Source organism: Schistocerca americana, chromosome X (genome assembly GCF_021461395.2).
Source record: "Schistocerca americana isolate TAMUIC-IGC-003095 chromosome X, iqSchAmer2.1, whole genome shotgun sequence".
NCBI classification, from domain to species: Eukaryota; Metazoa; Arthropoda; class Insecta; order Orthoptera; family Acrididae; genus Schistocerca; species Schistocerca americana.
In genome coordinates, this window is record NC_060130.1 from 353,509,520 (window position 1) to 353,531,427 (window position 21,908).

The 21,908-nt window shown below is 38.2% G+C and overlaps 1 protein-coding gene across 1 annotated transcript in view; it reads right to left on the reverse strand.

Annotated features, from left to right (window-relative positions):
• The window catches only part of LOC124556568 (endosome/lysosome-associated apoptosis and autophagy regulator family member 2-like), a 240,393-nt gene that overhangs the window by 86,036 nt on the left and 132,449 nt on the right, over positions 1-21,908 (reverse strand). The window contains exons 5-6 of the mRNA XM_047130523.1: positions 20,004-20,193; positions 18,659-18,897 (exon numbers count right to left, since the gene is read on the reverse strand). Coding sequence (XP_046986479.1) covers positions 18,659-18,897; positions 20,004-20,193 — 429 coding nt within the window. The remainder of the gene's footprint in view (positions 1-18,658; positions 18,898-20,003; positions 20,194-21,908) is intronic.

A 21,908-nucleotide genomic window follows, 5' to 3' on the forward strand; every position in this document is an offset into this window, starting at 1 on the left:
AATGTCATAGAATGGATGATCTGACAGCCAGCTGTACCACTTAATTTTAAAAGAATTTGTATACATAGACTGAACATGAACTGGCAGTTTATTGAACATTTTGGGTGGGTTAACTTTGGGGGGATTTCCTGTTCTCGCTAATCTGTGGTGCGGTATGTCTAAATTACCGTTAGCCCTGGTGTTGTGTTCGTGTATTTTTAGAGTACAGACACATAGATGTATAGATTTATAATTGTAAGTATTCTGAGTCTGGAAAAAAGAGGACGACAGTGCTCCCTATGACCTCTCTTACATATTATACATATGACTTTTTTTTGTAATTTCAATACGTTTTTGATGTGAGGGGAGTGCCCCCATATAATCAGACCATATGAAATATGTGACCGGAATAGCCCAAGGTATGTCACCCTGAGGTACTCCAAGCTCACTACCTCCCTTAGTTTCAAGAGAAGGTATGCCACCCGAGATATTTTTTCACATACATGATTGACATGTTCCTCCCAATATAGTTTTGAGTCAATGTGAATACCTAAGAGTTTTACCGACATATTGCCTACTTCCTTTGATGTTCCCATTAAAAGTAGTTGTGTTTTGTCAGGGTTGCATAGGAGCTTATTGGCTGCAAACCAGTCCAGGGCCTTATCTAGTGTTTCTTTTGTTAGGTTATTCAGATCTGAAATGTTCTGATGTGTGGTAAGTAGTGTTGTATCGTCAGCATAACACACAACAGGGTGAGCTATATTTTTAGGTAAATCATTAATAACGACAATGAAGAAGAAGGGTCCAAGGATAGACCCTTGTGGTACACCTGTGCTGATTTCCATGATGGAAGAATTTAAATTTCTGACTGAAACGAATTGTTTTCGGTTACTTAAATAAGAATTTATCACAGATAAAGTGCTCCCTCTCACCCCATAAAACTCTAGTTTCCCCTGTAGTATGTCAACAGGAATACAATCGAAAGCTTTGCTTAGGTCACATAATAGCAGTGATACCTTGTTATTATTTTCAAAAGCTGTTAAGGTTTGGTCAATGATTTCCAAGATGTCCCCTGTTGTGTTCTTCCCCCTTTAGAAAGCCAAACTGATTGTTACATAGGATATTGTGTTTTTCAAAGAAGTTGCTTATTTGTGTGTGTATCAGCGCCTCAAATACCTTTGAGAATATTGGAACAATGGAGACTGACTGTAGCTTTGGGGGAGATGTTTGTCTCCTTTTTAAAAACTGGGACAACTTTTGATACCTTGAGTGCATCCGGAAAAACTTCAAATTCTACACATTTATTAACAATATAAGCTAATGGTTTGGCGATTGAGTGTATTGTCTTTTTAATTATGTTATTTGATAACCAATAACAGTCCATACTTTTAGAACCTGAAAATTTGGATACAGCTTTTATAACATCAGCAGGTGTGACAGCCCTCCATTGAAATGCCAGGTTAACAGGCAGTGGTGTTCCAACAAGGTTCATTGCAGATGAATTTGTTGCTTTGATACTGTTACTTATTTCTTTAACTGAGTTTAAAAAGTACTCATTTAATTCTTCAGGATCAAGCAGAGCTGTTTCTGTGTGTTTCGGTGTATTCTCTTGTTTTATTATTTGCCAGGCTGCCTTGCATTTATTGGGAGCTCTTTCTATATAGTTCTCCACTGCTTGCTTTTTTGCCAGAAGAAATTTAGCTTTATAGTATTTTTTGCATTTCAGATATGACCTATGAATGTTCACACTCTGTTCTGCCCCTTGGTCAGAGGCTTGTTTATGCATCTGGTACAGCATATGCAAGTTTCCTCTAATTTCTACCAGCTCTTGTTTGAACCAGTTCAGACTCTTCTTTTTCATTTCAATGAATATATTGTCAACATAATGTCTGTACAGTACATTTTTACTAAGAAGCTCATTCTGCTTTGCACAAAGAGTTCATGTTCCAAACAACAGGTATTTATAAAAATCTCAGAATCCCAGAAAGGCTTGAACTCATTGGTAAGCCATCATTTTAATGAAAAATATGTCCATGAAAGGAAAAATAATTAAATGAAAGAGATTGGCCTACTAAGTCAATACGTTCATTCACCAATGACAAATCTGCTTTACTGTGGAAAATAAGATTATTCTGAACCAACTCTAAAGTTTCTATAATAGGAACATAAATTAGTGATACCCGAGGAAAACAAAATACAGTCACTCGATAGTGTAAGGTCATTAATGTAATTAACAAATTCATGACTGTTATTTAAACAATGCACCATGTCGACAGCATTTCATTTTGACAGAAGCTGTTGATGACATTTTTTGGACTCTGAAAGGAGCTAACCACATATGTAGTTTTTGCTGTCATATCTTGCATGAGTTTATGCCGTGAGCTTTACTTTTGTCATTGGTAGTAATCTGCATGTACAACTTATATTAAATTTCCTTATGACACTGGCAGCTTTGCCCCATGAAATTGTGCCTGACCAAGGTGACCTCTGTCAGCCACAGTGTACGTTACCTGTCCCTGTTGCTCTGGCACTGGTACATTTGGTTTCTGTCTGTGCGAGTGAAAAGTCATTGCAGCTGACATACCATATGCATTTCTTGATTTATGGCATGTACAACTGCCTCTTGAGGTTATGCAGTTGCATAGACAATGGAAATTAATTTATAAACAGATGAGAAGGGAACAGAATATGGATCCAAGTCTGAGGATAGCTAAGAAAAATTATAATTCAAATGAGGAAACAAGAGTAAGGCAGTACTACATAACACATCACGGATTATTGTTCCGGGTAAAAACTTTAGACAAACTGGAGTGGAAGCTGTGCTTTCCAGAAAAACATCTTGATAAATGAAATTATTACCTTCATGAAAGTTATGGCTTCTGTGGCACTGGGAAAACTGTATCCAGGATTCAGGAAATGGTAACTTTAAACAACTTGTGGCAAATGCTCAAAAAGAGGTTGGATGGGTGTGATAAATGCAAAAGGGTGAAGATTACTAAAGTATAGTCTAGAGGTCTAATGTATTCAATTCTTCCTAATGAGTGAAGAGAGTTAATTTCTGTGGATTTTCCAGGCACCCTTCCAGCACCTAATGGAGGTTATACAGATATTTTTGTAGTTTTAGACACATTTTCTAAACTTATTGAACTTTATCTCATAAAAAGAGCCAATACTAAAACCATAGTTGAAAAATTAGAAACAGATTACTTTTACAATGTGGGGGCACCAAAATCAGTTTCATCAGACAATGGGCCACAATGTTTTTCAAAGAGATTTATGAAATGTCTGGGAATGCACAAAATCAACAATACAAAACCTTTAGCATAATTTCTGAGGGTGAATATGAGCTAAAGAGTCATGAAGTAAATCAATAGGTTGTGTAGAAAATATTGAAACAAAATACATTCTGCATGCACCAGCTAAGAACATAATTAATATTTAATATTATTGATTATTAATTTTAATTATTAATATATTAATTATAATTATCAATATATCAATTATAATTAATAATTAATAACAATTAATAGCCTCTGGAATGAATCCACTGGCCCTGCACCTTGTGAACAAAGTTTTGTAGAAAAACTCACTGACATCTTTGAGGAAGATATTGAATTTCCAATGTTAAGTGAAAATCCTCAGGATGAAAAGATTAAGATAGTAAAAGAAACAATAAAGAAGGCATTAGAAAGAAAGAAGAGGCTTGACCAAAATATAAAATCAGTCATTTCAAGATAAGATATTTACTCTTGGTAAAAACAAGAGACAAGTCCAGAGGATTAAATTAAGAAACAAATAAATTTTTGTATGTATATCGTGGGTGCTATAAGTTGCACATGATAATACTTATGAACTAGCTTATACAAAATCTAATACAATATTTGGTTTGAAGAACACAACACCAGTAAGATATCTAAGGACCCATCCATAGCAGCCTGAACTATTTCTAAATTTTGGAAACAAACGCTTTGGGGAAAGATTGAAAAGCATTTCAGCAAATGGATAAATTAATTAGGTAGGGTCTCCACTGATCTTTAATGAATACACTATTTGGTGAGCAGTGCCTTCCCCTAGTTGGGTGCAACCATTCTTTTTTTCTGGTACACTCACATCTACATCTTTCCTATCTGTGGTTCTGTTCCAGCTTTTGTTATACTTCTTACTGTCTAAGGTTCTGTCCCAAATTCGGTTTTTGCATGTTATGAGGTTCTGCTCAAAAGTGTGCTTAATCATTTTATGAACAGCCTGTCACTGCTTGACAAGCATTTTCATATAACGTCTTGCCTTGTTAAAGGTTTCATTTTAGTCATTAGCTGATTCCTAGCTGAAACTGATACTGAACTTTAATGCACAAATAATATCTCTTGTCATCAATTACTATGTCAGTTAACATCCTTTAGTGCTTTCACAACTTGTATCGATATCAAGTCTTCAATATAAGTAACTTAGTGCCTGTCTTTGCCAATTTTTTTCAACATGCACATATGATATCCTTTTTTACATTCTCAAGTATGACTGCGAAGTGTAACAGTGTCTAATGACTCATGGTGAGAGGGAGGGGGAAAGGGGGCGGGGGGAGTGGACAGGGACTGACAATTTGAAGCTGTGGAAGAAGTGGACCAAGTTACAACAAAATGCGCTAGTAAAGTGTTTGTGGAAGAGACTGTTAGTTAGATAAAAGATGTAAAGAATTTTTCCTTTCCATGCACAGCAAGAAAAAAACTTTCTAAAGAGAAATGCAAGAGAGAGATACATTCTTTTGTATTATGAAATAGTGTGATGTACATATGTTTAGAAATTTTTGTATTTTATGTCTTTTAGTTTATAGCCAGGGAAGGTTATTAGAAATCTATATTTGTAATATACTATACAAAAATTTGTTTGTTTCTGCTTTGTTTCTTATATTTTCCAGAAAAATATTGTGGCATCTTATGGACCACTGAACTATCCAGTCAAATATTTCTCCACATTTGTCTGTACAATTCAATGGAGGGAGGGTGTGTTATGAGATATAACAAGTGGGTACACCGTATCTGTTGCGTCATCAGTTTTGAATAATTACAGATTTTTTTCCCAAGCTTATTAAATCACCGATACAGCTGTTTGTGTAATATGTGATAGGTGTATGACAATCAGCAAATCAGTTAATAGTCAAAGCTCAATTTCAATACATTGTTCAATTAAGTCTTCTTGCTGCAATTATTCCATTTGTACCATTAGTTTGGCTATATCTTACATTAATTAAAAGTTATAGTTAATTGAAGATAGTATCACAGTTCTATACAAGGAAAGAACCTATGAGCTAACTAGCAGAATCCAATATAATGACCTGCACCATTCAAAGCTAAGTATTCTGACTTTCCAGTTATGTATTTTAGAGTGCCTGAAACTAATTATCTTCCACAGTAATTAAACCTGAAGTTCTGAGACAGTGCCAATTTTCATTGCAGATTTTGTCCTAACCACTGTTAGATTCTGTGCTTTGACTACTAACTTTGGTTATCTTAATTTTTCTGTGTAGTATGATGTGAAGCACCAATTAATTAACTGACAAATTAATAATTTTATGAATATAACTATTATATTCATTATGGTACCTGTACTTGTAAACAAGAGGATTAATACCATGGAAGGATAATAGTATTCAAATACTTTTTTAAAAATTTCTTGTCTTACAAAAAGCTTGTAGTCTACTGAAAACAGCCATATTCAACCAGCCCCAGAGTCTGCAGTCAGCAGCTGGAAATCAGAGAAACAATAGGTATGTCCCGTGGTATAGTAAAGTTCACCATAGTCATAATAGTTCATAAAATGTACCATGTTCAAGTTAGATCTCATACCCTTATTAACTCAATGATAAGATCTTATAATCATTTCACATTGTGAATTTGCATTCAACTTACATGATTGTGATTAACTTCCACAGAAGTGTAATGCTATGATAATAGTCCCGTGCAGCAATAAACAGTGTTAACTAGTGCTCAACCTTAAAAATAGTGTGTTACTCTGATGAAATTATTCTGCCACCTGTATAGTGAGCAATCTTGTGACTTTTATGTTGATAATGCTTTTGCCACACTAAGCAACTACTAACTATTTCTTCAAGCATAAGTCTGCTGCATTAGAACCTTAACAGAAAGAGCTGTAACCAAATGCAGTATGTAACATTGTTTGCCTGCATTCAAAAGAGAACTGTGCAACATGAACTGGCCATTAACCATTAACATTTCAAAAATTTCACCGTCATTGGGGCTCAATTCAAACTGTAACTCATCACTGAAGACAATTCTACTCCAGTCAACGAGATTCTAAACTGAAGATGTGTCTGAAGATGGGATACCGACACAATTGTCAAATACTGTACGACCCGACAACCAGTTGGTTGTTATCCATGGCACCCTTACAGCACAGTGGTATTCTGGCAATATTTTATGTCCCATTTAGTTGCCCTCCATGGCAAGCCATCCTGGGCTTACATTTCAGCACATAATGCCCACCCACTTGGGTGGCATTTTGATAATCTAACAATCCAGTTGTGCATAATCTGGCATGATATTCCTCAAGAGGACATCCAACAACCCTATCAATCAGTGCCATGCCAAATAACTCCTTGCCTAAAGGCCACAGGTGTACCAGTGTGTTACTGACTTGTTCAATGTGTGAAGCTTTTTCTCTACAATATATCATCCAATTATTCCAGTAATCCTGCTAATGTAATTATTCATTTGTCTGAAGATCTACATCACATGTACCAACTTCCATCCCATTTGGATAAAAGCCTTTCTAAATCACTGTAATTATACCTACATAGGGATGAGACCTATTTATAGCAACCTTAAATAGTCTAGAAGATGACATCTCATACAATGTATCTAGTATGGGAAACAATGTATAAACAGACTCACTAGACAAAGTGAAAACTTTATTATAATAAATAGAGAAAGAAACAAATAATATTAAGCAACTACAATGCTCTCCGCCTGATGTATATGTGGAAAATATTCTTAAAGTGACAGAAACTTCTTTCCACTAAAAGTGGTGCAAACTGCCTTACTAGATAATTTGAGATCTCTGAACTATAGTGAGAATGATGATAATGAACACTGCGCCCATGACTGTGAGCTGAAACTTAAAGTAGCAAAAAGATATTTCTCCTGCTTCCTCCATGAACTGTGTACCTTTTGATGATAGGGTGGCTTGCATGTACTGTGGATGCAACCTCATCAGAGGGGTATTGGCAGAGTGGCGCGTCTAACATACAGTTCGTGAAGTGGGGCACCACAATTTTTGGTAGTTGCAGGGACACTAGTCTTGATCACTGACTGGTTTGGCCTTGTTACGTTAACACTATGGTCTTGCTACGTTGGTATTGCAAATGAATGAAAGCAAGGGGAAACAACAGCCATTATATTTCCTGAGAACAAGCACCTCGTCTGTATGGATTATTGATGATGGCACCCACTTGGGTAACATATTCCAGACATAAAATCGTCTTCCATTTGGATCTCCAGGCGAAGATCACTCAGGATGATGATGCTACCAGAAAAAAAATCTGGCATTCTATTGGATAGAGGATGAATTGTTAGATCTCTTAATCAGATGAATACATTAGAGAGTTTGAAACGAGAAACTGATAGGCTGAAGTCAGATATTTTAGGAATAATAAAGTGTGGTAGAAGAAAGAACAGAACTACCAGCCAGATGAGTTATTATGAAATGAGTAGCTCTACAGATCAAGAGATTGAAATGGTGTACGTTGAGATGAAAGAAATTATTCAGATCGTTGCGGAGATAAAATTTATTTGTGATGAAAAACTGGAATTCAGTAGTTGGAAAAGAAAGGAATAATCATTGCCATATTGCCAGTTAGTTTTCCATGAGTGTGTTGTAATATAGGATATATGTATCCACCATAATCAGTCACAATCTTTAAGATTATTAATCTTATTATATTAATTTATTACAAGTAGGGACGGGAAACTGTAGCATCTCTTTTTGGCAAAATTCACATCTATATTTTGTAAAATTTGAATCTATTATTGTCGAAAATCGCATCTATTTTCTTTGTTTGTAAATGAGCAGACGCACAAATTTATAACGTTCTCACGCTAATGAGTGACGACAAACAAATTATTAATTCTTTGGAATTGAATGTTTAAAAAAGTGCTGATAAGGAACTTTTTGACTGGAATGTTTACTTTTGCAAAAATTTCAGCAACTTTTTCTTCGTTTGGCTGTATTTCAACTTCCAAAAATGAGTGTTCTATTGTTCTTTATTTGTGGATGGATCATTTCTTACAACGATGCTGGACACTTCATGTTTACTTAAAGCTCACATATACATAGTTGCAAAGCAGCGGCGTTTTCCCGCCAGTTAAGAGAAAGCGTCTCCGATATAAGGTGTTTCTGAACATAATTTGTCTTCTCCTGCCCAATTTGAAGATTAAAAAATCTGCAGATAGCTAATTTCGACCTTTTGTGGGCATTCATAGACCTATGACCCACCTAGCGTGAGATGAATGCTACCCGAATAACAGTGCTACAGACAGAACTGACAAGGCACTTCGCGTAGAAGAAGAATCGAACTTACACCAACTAGATTTTAACGTTAGGGGAAGAATTTCAGCCCCGTCGAAAAACATTACAGATTTTGTTTCCTAATCGCTATAGTGCAAAGGACGAGCGCTTTAGGCTATAGTCGCAGATGGCTGCAAGCGTAAACAGACCATAATTTTGACAGCCACGGGGGAAGGGGTTGTGAAGGCAAACAGAAACCGCCTCCATTTCGCTTGGGACCAATCTACAGCAGAATTGTCGCATTGTCATAGGGATTGCCGATCTCTTCTGGTGTTGTAAGGGTTGTAGTCGAATCCATGATGGACCAGGATTAGTCGCTTCACTTATTTCAAAACAGGAAAATAAAACAACAAGCAACTCACAGTAGGTCTACAAAGCGTTCGCGGACGTCTACCACGCAATTGCCTGTTGAAGTTAACAGAGTATTGTTAACGACGTTTTTCAGGCCCGACCTCTAAGGGTATTTGGTACAACTACTTTCAAAACATCCGCCTCATAATTTGCCACGTTAAAACTGTCCGCATTATACTATCTTTTGAGCTTTAGCTAACAAACAAACGTATTCGTTTCTTTCCCATAAATAGCTGGGTCCCATGGCTGAATACTACGTTGCATTACGCGACATGTGTCTTAGACCATTCAGCCGTCCACAACTGGCATGGTGTATTGATACATGATTACGTTCGTACACTCTTTTTTGCAAGTAGATTCTCGTGCACATTATCACTCCAAATTGGACTTCGCCTTTTAACTGCTTACATTTTCGATATTGAACGCAGAAAATAAAGCTATTTCAGGCTATTTATGATAAATAGTCCATCTGGATTCAATTCACTATGAAACAGCGTCTATTAAGAAATTTCGCATTTTGAGGTAGAATTCGCATTTATCGGTCACTATTTATTAGTAATGTGTTTTGAGCCACTAGTATCTGGCATCAAGGTATACAAATAATTATACACAGCTAGTAAAGAAATTAGCAGTAATCCAGTTAACAGTATTTCTAGCAAAAATAATGTAATCGATGATGAGCAATAGTGGCACAAAATGTGTCATTGATACATTAATGTAATAAGATTAATAATCCTAAACATTGTGTATGGCACCTAACTATATCCATTATGCAGCAGGCACAAAAAATAGTAGGAGAATACGGACTGGGTGAAAGAAATAGAAGGGCAACTTGCCTGGTCGAATTTTGCACAGAGCACAATTCAGTCGTTGCTAACACCAAGTTTAAGAATCATAAAAGAAGTTTTTATAAGGGAAGAGATCTGGAGACATCAAGTTTTAAATAGGTTATAACATGGTACTGTAGAGATTTCAAAACCAGAATTTAAACTGCAGAATAAATCCAGGGCAGATGTGGACTCTAACTGTAATTTATTGTTTAGGTGCTGCAAATTAGAGCTGAAGAAATTGTAGAAAGGTAGGAAGTTAATGAGATGGAACCTGGATAAACTGAAAAAAGCATTGGTTGTTGAGGATTTCAAAGGTTTAGATGATAGTTGACTGAAAGAGAGGAATGGAATTCAATGGAATATGAATGCATAGCATTGACAGATGATCAAAAAGACAAGATACAGTAACTATCCTTTGGATATCACATGAGATATTGAGTTCAGTTGATAAAAGAATAAAATTTAAATGAAACATGCAAAATAAATGAGATTGACAGAATGTGCAAACTGCCTAAAGAAGAACTGCAAAGCTGTAGAAGAATGCATGGTTAGGAAAAGTAGATACCACCTACAGGAAAATTAAAGAGAGTTTTGGAGAAAAGAGAATCAAGTGTATGAATATCAATAGCATTTGTAGATTTAAAGAAAGGGTTTGATAATGTTGACTGAAACACACTCTCTTAAATCATGAATATGGCAGGGATAAAATACAGGGAGCAAAAGGTCACCTACAACTTTTACATGTAGCAGACTTCAGTTTTAAGAGTCAAAGGAAATGTAAGAGAAGCTGTAGTTGAGAAAGGAATGAGACAGATTTGAACCCTATCCTTGACATTATTCAGTCTGCTTATTGATGAAGCTGTAAAGGAAACCAAAGAGAAATTTGGCTAGAGAATTAAAATTCAGAGTTAAGAAAGTTAAACATTAAAGGCTTGCCAATGACACTGTAATTCTGTATGAAATTTTAAGATTAGTTGAATAAAATGGGTGATTCCTTGAAAATAAGTTACCATACAAGAGGAATATCAACAAAAGTAAAACAAGAATGTATTCAAATTAAATGAGACAATGTTGTGAGACACTTAAAGTGGGCAGCAAAACATTTGACAATAGTTGAGGTAGAGATGATGTAAAATGCACACTGCCAATAGCAAGAAAAGTATTTCTGAAAAAGAGAAATTTGTAAATAGCAAACTTAAATTTAAGCATTAGAAATCCTTTTTGAAAGTATATTCTGGAGTGCATTCTTGTCTACAAGTGAAACAAGAATAATAAACCCTGCAGACAAAAAGAGAATTAGTGATCACAAGGTCGTTGTAGCTAGGCTCAATACCGTTTCTTCCAAATTCACCAGAAACAAACGCAAAATAATTTTATTTAAAAAAGCGGATAAAGTGTCACTAGAAGCCTTCCTAATAAACAATCTCCATTCCTTCCAAACTGACTATGCAAATGTGGACGATATGTGGCTCAAATTCAAAGATATAGTAGCAACAGCAACTGAGAGATTCATACCTCATAAATTGGTGAGAGATGGAACTGATTCCCCATGGTACACAAAACAGGTCCGAACGCTGTTGCAGAGGCAACGGAAAAAGCATGCGAAGTTCAGAAGAACGGGAAATCCCGAAGATTGGCTAAAATTTACAGACGCGCGAAATTTGGTATGGACTTCAATGCGAGATGCCTTTAATAGGGTCCACAATGAAACATTGTCTCGAAATTTGGTAGAAAATCCGAAGAAATTCTGGTCGTATGTAAAGTACACAAGCGGCAAGACGCAGTCAATACCTTCGCTGCGCAGTGCCGATGGTACTGTTACCGACGACTGTGCCGCTAAACCGGAGTTATTGAACGCAGTTTTCCGAAATTCCTTCACCAGGGAAGACGAATGGAATATTCCAGAATTTGAAACACGAACAGCTGCTAGCATGAGATTCTTAGAAGTAGATACCTTAGGGGTTGCGAAGCAACTCAGATTGCTTGATATGGGCAAGTCTTCAGGTCCAGATTGTATACCGATTAGGTTCCTTTCAGATTACGCTGATACAATAGCTCCCTACTTAGCAATCATATACAACCGCTCGCTCATCGATAGATCTGTACCTACAGACTGGAAAATTGCGCAGGTCGCACCAGTGTTTAAGAAGGGTAGTAGGAGTAATCCATCAAACTACAGACCTATACTATTGACGTCGGTTTGCAGTAGGGTTTTGGAGCATACACTGTATTCAAACATTATGAATCACCTCGAAGGGAACGATCTATTGATACGTAATCAGCATGGTTTCAGGAAACATCGTTCTTGTGCAACGCAGCTAGCTCTTTATTCGCACGAAGTAATGGCCACTATCGACAGGGGATCTCAAGTTGATTCCGTATTTCTAGATTTCCGGAAAGCTTTTGACACCATTCCTCACAAGCGACATCTAATCAAGCTGCGGGCCTATGGGGTATCGTCTCAGTTGGGCGACTGGATTCGTGATTTCCTGTCAGGAAGGTCGCAGGTCGTAGTAATAGACGGCAAATCATCGAGTAAAACTGAAGTGATATCAGGTGTTCCCCAGGGAAGCGTCCTGGGACCTCTGCTGTTCCTGATCTGTATAAATGACCTGGGTGACAATCTCAGCAGTTCTCTTAGGTTGTTCGCAGATGATGCTGTAATTTACTGTCTATTAAGGTCATCCGAAGACCAGTATCAGTTGCAAAGCGATTTAGGAAAGATTGCTGTATGGTGTGGCAGGTGGCATTTGACGCTAAATAACGAAAAGTGTGAGGTGATCCACATGAGTTCCTAAAGAAATCCGTTCGAATTCGATTACTCGATAAATAGTACAATTCTCAAGGCTGTCAATTCAACTAAGTACCTGGGTGTTAAAATTGCGAACAACTTCAGTTGCAAAGACCACATAGATAATAATGTGAGGAAGGCGAGCCAAAGGTTGCGCTTCATTGGCAGGACACTTAGAAGATGCAACAAGTCCACTAAAGAGACGGCTTACACTACAATCGTTCGTCCTCTGTTAGAACATTGCTGCGCGGTGTGGGATCCTTACCAGGTGGGATTGACGGAGGACATCGAAAGGGTGCAAAAAAGGGCAGCTCGTTTTGTATTATCACGTAATAGGTGAGAGAGTGTGGCAGATATGATACGCGAGTTGGGATGGAAGTCGTTAAAACAAAGAGGTTTTTCGTCGTGGCGAGATCTATTCAGTCACCAGCTTTCTCTTCCGAATGCGAAAATATTTTGTTGAGCCCAACCTACATAGGTAGGAATAATCATCATAATAAAATAAGAGAAATCAGAGCTCGCACAGAAAGGTTTAGGTGTTCGTTTTTCCCGTGCGCTGTTCGGGAGTGGAATGGTAGAGAGACAGTATGATCGTGGCTCGATGAACCCTCTGCCAAGCACTTAAATGTGAATTGCAGAGTAATCATGTAGATGTAGATGTAGATGTAGAGAAGGTTTTGAAATGTGATGCTACAGAAGAATGCTAAAGATTAATGAAGAGGGACTGAATCAAAGCGGGGAAAGATGAAATTTATGACACAGCTTGACTAAAAGAAGTGATTGGTTGATAGGACCTATCTTGAGGCATTGCGAAATTATCAATTTGCTTATGCAGGGAAGTGAGGGAAGTAAGTATTGTTCAGGGAGACCAATGCGTGACTACTGTAGGCTGGATCAAATTGATGAGGTTATATTATTTATGCAGAGATGACAGGATACACTTGTGTGGAGAGCTTCAAACCAGTCTTCAGACTGAAGACTACAGCAATAATTTCAACTCCAGAATGAGATTTTCACTCTGCAGTGGAGTGTGCGCTGATATGAAACTTCCTGGCAGATTAAAACTGTGTGCCGGACCGAGACTCGAGCTCGGGACCTTTGCCTTTCACGGGCAAGTGCTCTACCAACTGAGCTACCCAAGCACGACTTACGTCCCGTCCTCACAGCTTTACTTCTGCTAGTATCTCGTCTCCTACCTTCCAAACTTCACAGAAGCTCTGTCTCTGTCTCAGGCTGATGCTGATCTTCGGCCTGACATGGCTGCTTGTCCTGTTCCAGAGGTTGCCCCTCAGTCTGCAAGATCCGGGCAGTCGCAGAGGGTGGGCTTACTGGTAGTTGGGAGCTCCAGCGTCAGGCGCGTAATGGGGCCCCTTAGGGAAATGGCAGCAAGAGAGGGGAAGAAAACCAATGTGCACTCCGTGTGCATACCGGGGGGAGTCATTCCAGATGTGGAAAGGGTCCTTCCGGATGCCATGAAGGGTACAGGGTGCACCCATCTGCAGGTGGTCGCTCATGTCGGCACCAATGATGTGTGTCGCTATGGATCGGAGGAAATCCTCTCTGGCTTCCGGCGGCTATCTGATTTGGTGAAGACTGCCAGTCTCGCTAGCGGGATGAAAGCAGAGCTCACCATCTGCAGCATCGTCGACAGGACTGACTGCGGACCTTTGGTACAGAGCCGAGTGGAGGGTCTGAATCAGAGGCTGAGACGGTTCTGCGACCGTGTGAGCTGCAGATTCCTCGACTTGCGCCATAGGGTGGTGGGGTTTCGGGTTCCGCTGGATAGGTCAGGAGTCCACTATACGCAACAAGCGGCTACACGGGTAGCAGGGGTTGTGTGGCGTGGGCTGGGCGGTTTTTTAGGTTAGATGGCCTTGGGCAAGTACAGAAAGGGCAACAGCCTCAACGGGTGCGGGGCAAAGTCAGGACATGCGGGGACCAAGCAGCAATCGGTATTGTAATTGTCAACTGTCGAAGCTGCGTTGGTAAAGTACCAGAACTTCAAGCGCTGATAGAAAGCACCGAAGCTGAAATCGTTATAGGTACAGAAAGCTGGCTTAAGCCAGAGATAAATTCTGCCGAAATTTTTACAAAGGTACAGACGGTGTTTAGGAAGGATAGATTGCATGCAACCGGTGGTGGAGTGTTCGTCGCTGTTAGTAGTAGTTTATCCTGTAGTGAAGTAGATGTGGATAGTTCCTGTGAACTATTATGGGTGGAGGTTACACTCAACAACCGAACTAGGTTAATAATTGGCTCCTTTTACCGACCTCCCGACTCAGCAGCAATAGTGGCAGAACAACTGAGAGAAAATTTGGAATACATTTCACATAAATTTTCTCAGTATGTTATAGTCTTAGGTGGAGATTTCAATTTACCAGATATAGACTGGGACACTCAGATGTTTAGGACGGGTGGTAGGGACAGAGCATCGAGTGACATTATACTGAGTGCACTATCCGAAAATTACCTCGAGCAATTAAACAGAGAACCGACTCGTGGAGATAACATCTTGGACCTACTGATAACAAACAGACCCGAACTTTTCGACTCTGTATGTACAGAACAGGTAATCAGTGATCATAAGGCCGTTGCAGTATCCCTGAATATGGAAGTTAATAGGAATATAAAAAAAGGGAGGAAGGTTTATCTGTTTAGCAAGAGTAATAGAAGGCAGATTTCAGACTACCTAACAGATCAAAACGAAAATTTCTGTTCCGACACTTACAATTTTGAGTGTTTATGGAAAAAGTTCAAGGCAATCGTAAAATGCGTTTTAGACAGGTACGTGCCGAGTAAAACTGTGAGGGACGGGAAAAACCCACCGTGGTACAACAACAAAGTTAGGAAACTACTGCGAAAGCAAAGAGAGCTCCACTCCAAGTTTAAACGCAGCCAAAACCTCTCAGACAAACAGAAGCTAAACGATGTCAAAGTTAGCGTAAGGAGGGCTATGCGTGAAGCGTTCAGTGAATTCGAAAGTAAAATTCTATGTACCGACTTGACAGAAAATCCTAGGAAGTTCTGGTCTTACGTTAAATCAATAAGTGGCTCGAAACAGCATATCCAGACACTACAGGATGATGATGGCATTGAAACAGAGGATGACACGCGTAAAGCTGAAATACTAAACACCTTTTTCCAAAGCTGTTTCACAGAGGAAGACCGCACTGAAGTTCCTTCTCTAAATCCTCGCACAAACGAAAAAATGGCTGACATCGAGATAAGTGTCCAAGGAATAGAAAAGCAACTGGAATCACTCAATAGAGGAAAGTCCACTGGACCTGACGGGATACCAATTCGATTCTACACAGAGTACGCGAAAGAACTTGCCCCCCTTCTAACAGCCGTGTACCGCAAGTCTCTAGAGGAACGGAGGGGTCCAAATGATTGGAAAAGAGCACAGGTAGTCCCAGTCTTCAAGAAGGGTCGTCGAGAAAGATGCGCAAAACTATAGACCTATATCTCTGACGTCGATCTGTTGTAGAATTTTAGAACATGTTTTTTGCTCGAGTATCATGTCGTTTTTGGAAACCCAGAATCTACTATGTAGGAATCAACATGGATTCCGGAAACAGCGATCGTGTGAGACCCAACTCGCTTTATTTGTTCATGAGACCCAGAAAATATCCAGGCTCCCAGGTAGATGCTATTTTTCTTGACTTCCGGAAGGCGTTCGATACAGTTCCGCACTGTCGCCTGATAAACAAAGTAAGAGCCTACGGAATATCAGACCAGCTGTGTGGCTGGATTGAAGAGTTTTTAGCAAACAGAACACAGCATGTTGTTATCAATGGAGAGACGCCTACAGACGTCAAAGTAACCTCTGGCGTGCCACAGGGGAGTGTTATGGGACCATTGCTTTTCACAGTATATATAAATGACTTAGTAGATAGTGTCGGAAGTTCCATGCGGCTTTTCGCGGATGATGCTGTAGTATACAGAGAAGTTGCAGCATTAGAAAATTGTAGCGAAATGCAGGAAGATCTGCAGCAGATAGGCACTTGGTGCAGGGAGTGGCAACTGACCCTTCACATAGACAAATGCAATGTATTGCGAATACATAGAAAGAAGGATCATTTATTGTATGATTATATGATAGCGGAACAAACACTGGTAGCAGTTACTTCTGTAAAATATCTGGGAGTATGCGTGCGGAACGATTTGAAATGGAATGATCATATAAAATTAATTGTTGGTAAGGCGGGTACCAGGTTGAGATTCATTGGGAGAGTGCTTAGAAAATGTAGTCCATCAACAAAGGAGGTGGCTTACAAAACACTCATTCGACCTATACTTGAGTATTGCTCATCAGTGTGGGATCCGTACCAGATCGGTCTGACGGAGGAGATAGAGAAGATCCAAAGAAGAGCGGCGCGTTTCGTCACAGGGTTATTTGGTAACCGTGATAGCGTTACGGAGATGTTTAATAAACTCAAGTGGCAGACTCTGCAAGAGAGGCGCTCTGCATCGCGGTGTAGCTTGCTCGCCAGGTTTCGAGAGGGTGCGTTTCTGGATGAGGTATCGAATATATTGCTTCCCCCTACTTATACCTCCCGAGGAGATCACGAATGTAAAATTAGAGAGATTAGAGCGCGCACGGAGGCTTTCAGACAGTCGTTCTTCCCGCAAACCATACGCGACTGGAACAGGAAAGGAAGGTAATGACAATGGCACGTAAAGTGCCCTCCGCCACACACCGTTGGGTGGCTTGCGGAGTATAAATGTAGATGTAGATGTAGATGATATGAAACCTCCTGGCAGATTAATCTGACAGGAAGTTTCAATAATTTCTACTGTTATTAACATCACAGCTGCTAAATTAATAATACTTTACCATAACTGGTTAATAGACATTTGTGTTAGTTTAACAGCTAACGGATATTAACAAACAGAAAAAGTGTTGATAACAGCCTTAATGGGTGAAAGCTTTAATTTTGAGAGTCTTTTTGTGGTGCCTATCCGTGACTCAGCATCCCCGCCTTATGGCGAGTAGCAACTTTCCTTCTCATAATATTGTTACACTCCATCCTGTATTTTCTGTTGTTCAGACAGAAAAGAAGATTGCTATCCAAAACATCACTCATTCATGAGTCACCTTTGGTCTATATTCATTCATTGGATTGCTGCCTGTCAAAGGATAGCTGCAGTAACATTCAGGGATGAAGTGTTGTTTTTACACTCAGCAAATCAGTTACACTGCTATGATTTGTTACATTAAATATGCCCATCATTTTAGTGATTTCAGATTGTACAACGCATCTAAAAATCAATTTTACTCTTTCCCTACACAAGCCCTTGAAGTTGGCTCTACTCAGAATGTAATGCATATGTATACAGAATTCAGTTACAAGAACATGTAAAAAGGATGTGAAACATGCCACTCTCCTGGATCCTTAAAGATACTCATACTAAAACATAATGCTGCAAACTCAAATATGTGTACGGATCTGATTATAATGATTGTCTCAGTAAATAAAGGCCATAAGTGTAGGCATATGATTAAAATAATCATCTAAGCCAATACAGTTTTCTCAACTGTTGTCTTTTACAGCAGTGACTCAGACATGAAATGTATCAGAACTGTGTGCACAAGTGAGTGAATGCACGTGTTTATAATCTTCTTGTTCTGAGGAAGAGTATGGGTTGAAAGCTGAGTCTATCATCCTTACTTAAAACATGCCCATACACCACTAATCACTTCATTAAACGTGAGTAGTTGTCCTTCCTCACAACCACAGGAAATATATTTCAGTAACAGCAAGGCACTGCTCTATCAAAAATTTAAATAATCACTACAACCTGGGTCTTGTGTAATTGGTGACCCCACATCTGGCATTACGTATTGTGAGTGGAATGCATCTTGTTGATGTAACATGGTCTATGGAAGTGAGAAGTAGTCTCAATTTATAAACACAACATTATAAACAATTATGTCTGAGCATCATGTTTTGTATTGCTTGTAATGAGTGCACAACTTCCACTCATTTCAATAAATATGATTGATTTCTGGGTGCATAACTTTCCTTCATGCCCAGCTTTCATTCTAAAAGTTGTTTTAATCACTGTATAACAAGGAATAGATTTCTCAACTATTTTGATAATTTTTCAAAAGAGACTTTACACATACCTGATTATTTGCATCACAAGGAGTCCTTGTTTCATAATAATCTTTATGTGTACATGGCTGCCTTCGAAGGCATGAAGAGGACATTCTGGGTGCATATTCAGTTATGTTATTACATGGTGTGCAAGTACTTGCTTCACTTGTAGAGTAGTGATTTTCAGGACATTCAAGACAGGAACGAGCACCACTTGGGCTGTATGTCCCTGCACGGCATGGTGTGCATGATGATGTAAACGCAACTCCTGTAAATCAAAACAGTGTATTTATGAAACAATTCAAATTATTTTAATTGTTTTCATTCTTTTATTTCTTACAATTTAATTGATTTAATTGGTGAAATACCCTTAGGAACATACTAGCTACACCACCAAGTAAGTTTTTCTTTTATCTTGGCTAACTATGTACCTGCTTATCTTTTATCAGTCAGTAACATAAAAACAAAATTAATTACTCTGTTGTTTCAATCTTGTCTGTTACATTCTCTTTATTTGCATCTTATTGCTCTGCAAGTTTTGTCTTTCCACTTTAATCCTAAGTTGTTTTTTTTTCCTTGTTCATTCTGTCTGTTTCAGGATCCACGAATACTGTTCTAATACCCACCAAAGATTTGACCATAATTTTACTTTAATTCTGTGTCAGAATGTCCTTCTCACTGTCTCCCCATACCACCAGTGGTTATTTACCCTAATGGAAGAAACACTGCACGCAATCTGTGCGTAGACTGTGAAAACTTTGTTCTGCATGTGTTTGTATTTTAGTTGGTGGTGTGTTGAATTCTGGATGTGAAGATGAAGAATCAGCTGCACATTTAGTTACACACACATGAAAAAACCCTCTAAAACCAAAATTAAGGATGGCAGAATATGAGACAAATGGTTAATAATTCAGCAAACAGATTACATCTGGGTCTGGCACATCTTTGTGTCTCACAAGTAAGCCAACCACGTGTTAATCTAAAGTTATGAATGGTACACATTCCCTTTATCACATTTTATTTGTATTCATGTCTTTTTCATATGTTTACTTGTCAAATACTAATACCTTGATTCCAAAATATCAAGATCTTGTCGTCTTTCTTACTTTGCTGCTTATACTAATGTAATGTCTGTTTGTAGTTATTGTCTTAGGTTATCTGTTTTCAGTAAGCTGAATGTGCAAATATTAAAGTTGTTGAAATACTAGAATATACAGTATTATCATCATATAAAATCAAAATGTCAGGTTCTGTGAAAATCAATTCATGATGCACTCACAATAATACAAGAGAAGTCAGAAATTGTGGAAGTTATACTAGTAGTGTATTACTGATATTTCAAGCATTAATAAATCAGTAATGCTTCATACTGACCACTGATTTCGATCGATTTAATCAATACCGGTTTCCCATGATGGATGTCCATTCCAATGGTTTTCCACTGCAGGACATTTTGTCCAGTTTTTAATTGGATAGTTTGCTGTTTCCATTCCCCTTCTCTTGTGGACGATGGCCATCGATACTCTTTGGAGTCACCAACTGATTGGCACTGGTCATTTTGTGCCTACATGGGATGAATTAAAATAAAAATACTGTTTATTTGTACTGCTACTCTTTATTTTAGTTACTATTAAGATTTATGAATAAGTAAAAAGTTAACAGACATGCCACGTTATACATTTAATAAATTACTTAAGTCTCAGAATCATAACCACACTTCAACTGATTTTCAACTTTTGCACTCACAACAGTGCAAAGATGCTTAGTTAAACAATCATTCCTTTTGCACTGAATAACTGTTACTTGAAATGAACTACTGTTCTAAATAGAAAACATTTCAATAATATACCGAATAGTTTTGTGTTTTTTTCAAACAATAGAATGAGTAACAGCAACACCTATCATACAACGGTTGCACTGAACATTGGATAGGTGCTGTAGCTACTCTTACTACTGTAGGAGTGTAGTTTTGTGTTTGTGTGTATCTACATCTACATCTGTATCCTGCAAAACCACCATGAGGTGCACAGCAGAGGGCTCATCCCATTGTACCACTTATTAGGGTTCCTTCCTGTTCCATTTGCATATGAAGCATGGGAAGAATAATTGTGTGAATGCCTCTGTGCTTGCAATAATTATTCTAGTTTTAGCCTCATGATCCCTAAGTGAGTGATACATAGGGGATTCTAGTATATTATAGAGTCACCATTTAAAGCTGGTTCTTGAAACACTGTTAATAAACTTTCTTGGCATAGTTTATGTCTGTCTTCATGAGCTTTTCAGTTCAGTTCCTTCATGGAGTGACACTCCTCCATGGATCAAACAAACCTGTGACCGATCATGCAGCCCTTCTCTGTATATGTTCCATATCTCCTGTTAAACCTATTTGGTAGGGGCTCCACACACTTGAGCAATATTATAGAACTGGTCGTGTGAGTGACTTACAAGCAATCTCCTTTGTAGACTGACCACTTCTCCAGTGTTCTACCAATAAACCAAAGTCTACCACCTGCTTTACCCACAATGGAGCTCATGTGATCACTCCATTTCACATCAATACAAAGTGTTACACCTAAGTATTTGTATGAGTTTGCCAATTCCAGAAGTGACTCATTGATATAATAGTCATAGGATACTACTTTTTTCATTTTGTGAAATGCACAATTTTACATTTCTGAACATTGAAAGCAAGTTATCAGTCTTTGCACCACTTTGAAATCTTATCATCTGACTGAATATTTATGCAGATTCTTCAGATAGTAATTCATTTACTTCATTATTCACAACTCCATTACCTGCAAAAAGTCTGAGGTGACTACGAGGGTCATTCAATAATTAAAGAGACAAATTGGTCCGGGAAAAAAAACCATTAGTAGGGCAAGTTTGGTACTTTTATGGCTGTAAATTGGCATCATTGGGATGAGCCCTGATCAGCTGATGTACCAAGATTGTTTTGTTTATAACCTCAAAAATACATTCCCACTTGAAATGTTAACATTAGGTGAACAACGTTCTATCATTCGTTTTTTACTTGCTGAAACCGAGAAACCAGTGAATATATACTGTAGAACAGATATATATTAACTTTTAAAATTTTTTCCAGTTCCAGTTCTTCAAATCCTTCCACAGCTATCATTATATCAAACATAATTTTTTCTATGAAGCATTAAAGATGGAATGCTGGTGGAAAATCATTGTTTACTGGGTAGTCAACACCAGAATTGTAATCTAATAACATTTCCTTCGCTTTTATGAGGTATGAAGTTAGACTGAAGTGAA